This window comes from Mercenaria mercenaria, chromosome 6, assembly GCF_021730395.1.
Source record: "Mercenaria mercenaria strain notata chromosome 6, MADL_Memer_1, whole genome shotgun sequence".
Taxonomy (NCBI): Eukaryota; Metazoa; Mollusca; class Bivalvia; order Venerida; family Veneridae; genus Mercenaria; species Mercenaria mercenaria.
This window is the reverse complement of record NC_069366.1, coordinates 49056294-49061464: the sequence shown is the minus strand read 5'-3', so window position 1 is coordinate 49061464 and position 5171 is coordinate 49056294. Positions and strand designations below refer to the sequence as shown.

At 34.9% G+C, this 5171-nt stretch overlaps 1 protein-coding gene across 1 annotated transcript; it reads left to right on the top strand.

Annotated features, from left to right (window-relative positions):
* Positions 1–1071: 1071 nt before the first annotated feature.
* Positions 1072–2766, top strand: LOC123550142 (adenosine receptor A2b-like). Its single transcript, XM_045338580.2, has one exon. It carries the CDS (start codon positions 1471–1473, stop codon positions 2434–2436), a length of 966 nt encoding a protein of 321 aa, XP_045194515.2. The 5' UTR covers positions 1072–1470; the 3' UTR covers positions 2437–2766.
* Positions 2767–5171: the final 2405 nt, after the last annotated feature.

Here is a 5171-nt window from a genome sequence, read left to right as displayed (position 1 = left end):
AGCAGCGTTACATTAACATTTAAAGTAAGACATATTTAGTTTTTCAGGCACGTAAATTCAAGCCATGCTGATATGTGGATAAATTGCTGATACAGAAAATTGGTAAACTTCAATATTTTTTTTTGTTGGAAAAATACAAATGGGTCAATTTTTGAAAATAAACAAGCAGGACTTCATTACTGATTACAACACTGGCACTTTATGACAGACCTTTAATTAATGTGTGTGCAATAGAAAATCAAAACAAAACAAATATACTGCAACATGTTTGTGTTGGCAAGTCTGCAAGTAGCATAACCCCGTGGAAATAAGTGAAAATTGAAATTTTCTACATATCGCTACATGAAAAAAGGCAAACATTCCACAAACGTAATACATTATCTGATTATGTACAGTAATAAAACTTAGTATTAAGATCTTAGGTGGTCTCTTGGTAAATAGTATGAACCTTACCTCTCTCAATAAAGATATAAAGTTCTTTGCTTAGATGGAACGAACATCCATTGCATCCTTTAACCCTTACCATGCTATATTTATATTATGAACTTGTCCATCTTTCAATTTTGACTGTACCATTGACTGTACCAAAAAGATACTGACTGAATGGCGAACAGTGCAGACCATGATCAGACTGCACGGATGTGCAGGCTGATCTTGGTCTGCACTGGTCGCAAAGGCAGAATCAGTTGCCGCCTGCAGGCTAAGGGTTAATACGCGATGTTCAAAACTGTATTAAAAAGGTTCTATATAAAAGTAAAGAAGGAGGTAAATGTTGGTTGCAATGAAATATTTTATACGAATTTACGACATGGACACAAAATCTAAAAGGCGGTGAAAAAACAATCTCTACAAACTACAAAATAACATAATATGAATCTACTACAGGTGTAAGATTAACAAATATTTGGTTAATGAGATGACATAATTCCGTGTACAATGTATTTTTATTTCAAAGAACATGTGTTTGCAATTTTTTATAATCATATTATTTTCTGGTCTTTAAAGTTTCTTTTACACTTAATTACTTCATCACCATGTACATCTCAAGCAAATTTCACGGTGTTAATATGTTCATTCTGTAAATATGCAAATAATTTTGAAAATATAACATAGTGTCAATGTGGCAAAGAAATTTGCAATATTACAATAATTGCATATGTACGCACTGGCCTGTTGAATATCGAAAATGTTTCAATTCTGCTGAAACGGACTGCAATAACATCTTGTCAGTATTGTGATAGTTTGCTTTGTTCTCCAGAACATTAATATGCAGAACTGTGTTCTATTCTTATCATTGTCTCTTATTAAAAACAAATAACAACGGGGTATGCTTTCACTCCGGAATATTTCTGTTCATGTTTGTAGCTCAGTGTGTTACGGGAATAGATCTTTCTGGATATTTCTCTTGAACTGGATTGGTTCCGCTTTTCGAATTTTTCTAAATGTGACCGAAATAGTTTCTTATAAATTATGGACATATTAGATAAATATACTGTATTACCTTTTTCGAACAGAACGCTTAATTCAAGCTCTACACCTGTGGCACAATCAGGATTTTCGTCTGCCATTTACATCGTTTGGGATGTTCTTTATGGACTTCTTTCTGTAACCACAGTCATAGGAAACACTCTTATTCTCATGTGTCTCTCCAAATTCCGAGACAGCACGAGCAGTATCCACATACTGATCGGAAACCTCGCTGTGTCCGACCTCATTATGGGAGGTTTGTTACTTCCGTATTGCATTATATTGGACGCGATGCAGCTAAATTCTGAAAAATATTTGTGTCTAGTTAAAGTTTCGCTGATAGTGTTCGCCATCGGTATATCTGCATATGGTCTACTGTTGGTATCAATTGACAGGTTTTCTGCTGTGTGTTTCCCGTTCAAACACCACAAAACTTTGAGTTCGAAAAAAGTACTCATCATGCTGGCGATCGGCTGGACATATGTGGCTATATTTGCTTTCCTCCCCCTATCCGGTTGGAATTTTTACGATGTGAATTTACCGTACAGCTGCACGCAAGATAAAGTTTTGACGCCAATTTATGCCAAAGTCATGAATGGACACTTCATCCTTCTTTTGAGTATCAATTTTATTCTTTACATAATCGTTATTCGAATCTCTATGAAGAAGGCGAGAAAGGTCTATGCTACACAGAAGTTTGCTTCCGAGTACCGAGCAAATATGAGAGAATTATACCGGGTCAAAACGATGGCAATGGTTCAAGGCCTTTTCGCTGTTTGCTGGTTCCCATACGTTTCAGTTTCTATAGCGATAACTTTTACGGAGAACCAGGTGTTGCAGCAGACACAATACTGGTGTGTTATTCCGGGTTTGCTAAATTCGGCCGTCAACTGGATTGTCTATGGATACAGAAATGAGCAACTACGCAGACAATTTAAAAAACACTTCAAATGTATATGCAGATTTTAATATCTAATGTTGTTATATGCGTGTTCTTTATTCGTGTATGTGTGACTATAATGAAACTATACATATGACCACAAAATGTGTAACATTGATTCCAACATCATGATGATCAGATCCATAACTTATTGATGAAGCTTTGAACTTTAGAGTATCCATTATGTTCGGTTGATGATTATTCTCTTTGGTGGAGCTTAAAACGGCTTTTAGTTATCATTATATTGCTAATTCTAGTTCATGTGTGATAAATTAAGCGTCACTCGGCTGTTGTCAGTTATATTCCTTTGAGAGCATCTCTTAAATAGACATTCAACAGTCTGTTACGTACCTTATTGGTCCATGTGATGAAGCATAAAACTGACTGCTGTAAATTGTGTTCTTTTAAGTGCCACTCCTTGGTGCTTGAGCTTAAATCGGCTTTCAATATCATAAAGTTATCAATTAAGTTACTTTGAGATCATCTTTCTAATGATCAATCTTTAATAGCCTTTCAATAGTATACCGTTTTTAATTATACCGTAAGTGAATACCTTCTTGTTGCCATGGTGCATATACCAGACCCTGAGTCACGCGTGTCTGCACGTTGCTCAAGTGAGTCTTTCTGAAGATGACTGACTCATGTGTGTTCCCCCTATATAAGCCTTACAGTTTGAGAAAAAGTTCACACAACACCAAATCATAGAATGAAAGGGTTGTTTAACTTGAAAATCGAACAACACATAAAACATGCATTTTCTCTACGAAACTATTGTCAGTATATTGATATATACATTGGAAGGACTGCCTAAAGGAAGTTCAACACCTTTAAAAACTCATTCGTTTCGATGTATTTGCAAAAACGTCCCTGTGCTAAAATTTCACAAAACTAAGTGGAACGTAGTTTTCAGAAATTGTTTAGTTTTTGTTTCGCCACTATAGCTATTGGATGTACGCACGTATTGAGTGTACAATATACTGACTAAAGGTTAGGGTTAGGTCTAACATAGGTTTAATAGTGTACATTCAATGCGTGCGTACACTCAATGCGGGAGAATTAATGCCAACATTTTTTATTTCTTTACAGATGGCATTTTTAAAGGGGGACAACTTTTCAGAATATTTTAAGTATCCGTCATAAGGGACATGTAATGGTCAGGTAGATTGCTGGCAAAGATCTTGTTTGTTTATCAAGTATTTCTATGTTTTGATGATATACTCCTAAATCTTAAACTACGTTTACTTTAAATATCAGTAAGATACATGTATCAGTATTTTCTATAGCCTTACCCAGTAACCTTTTAGTCCACTACACATTTCTTTTTGGTCAACCTAGAATAAATCTGGGGTGGAACAGATTTTTTCGATAGCAAAGTTTATAATGTTTGTCTGGCTGACCTTGTTTTTGTCAAGCGTTTTCACTGAATGAAAGTAACTTTAATCAGAATAAAGCTAATGGCAAAGTTTGACAAAACAAGACATAAAATAGGACAGATAACGACAAAGTTTACCTTAACCTGGACTTGTTTGTGTCAATCTTAGACAAAAATATGTCAAAAAGAGGCCAAAAGTATTGCTGTTGACCCTGTAATTGTATCAGTAACTTAGACCTGAAAAAGCTAAGATATGGTGCTTTGGATTGCCAAAAAATTTTAAGACAGTACCTCTTTTACTGTTCATGTAATTAAATTTTCTGTGTAGAAAAACAAAGGCAGAAAGATGTCTAGTTTAAAAAGATAGTGACCCATACGACAAGTGACAGGATAAACGAAACTAATTTGTGTATGAAAATAAGCAAATACAATCAAGACAAAACTTCCTAGATTGACATCTCTGGGATAAAAAAACAAACTGGTGCTTTAGAAAATACCTTCAAGCGCATAGAGGAAGAGATATATACCCAGAAAACAATTTCGACACTAGCCTTATATAGATTTATATCAAGTCAAAAATACATCATTTTCATAACGGATGAAAACATCAGTAGAGTAATGTATATGACTAAGATGATGTTAATTGCTATAAACGAATATTTGTAACCAATATTTTACCCCTTGAACAGAGATGAATTTACTTCTACACAGTTTATGACATTGTGAATGTACTTTTGAAAATGAAACAAAGCTGTTTGTAAAACATGTATGCCCCCAATGATGGCCTGTGGGAGGTAAGTAGGTATATAATTGTGTATGCTGTCACCTTAACCTTTGGACAAATGAGTTCAGAAACAACACAGGTTATTTACTGGCTACAATCAACTATTCTATGAAGATTGACTTTCAAAGCTTTCTTTGAGAGAACAGAACTTGTTTCCAGTCTAAGTCACCACATGGGTCATCTTCTAACTACAGGTAATCGTCCATTTAACTGTAATGACTGTAGACCAAAGTATCCGTAAGTTAAGAAGTAGAATCTGTTTTCAGTCTCAAGATCACTGTCCATTTACCTCATTTGACCCACGAAACATTAGTGGTCATTTACTTACAACAGGCAGTCATGTTATGAAGTTTGACCAGTGTGAGAACAAGCATGCTCTATTGATCAGAAACCAAATGGTCTACTGTTGCTGATGTACAGACTGACAAAGAGCAAAACAATCTACCATCCTCTTTTTCATGATAACATTTTATAATAAAGCCTAAAACTAGCCATATCGCACCAATTTCAGAACTGTCAAAATATGCCCGGTTAGGACATTGTGCTCAACTACCTGAAACTATTACATAGTTTGTGCTTTATGAATGGTCTATATTAAACACTAAATA

What these genes read in the sequence shown, in the direction of transcription:
- LOC123550142 (XM_045338580.2), top strand. Translation starts at nt 1,471, where the DNA reads ATGGACATATTAGATAAATATACTGTATTACCTTTTTCGAACAGAACG.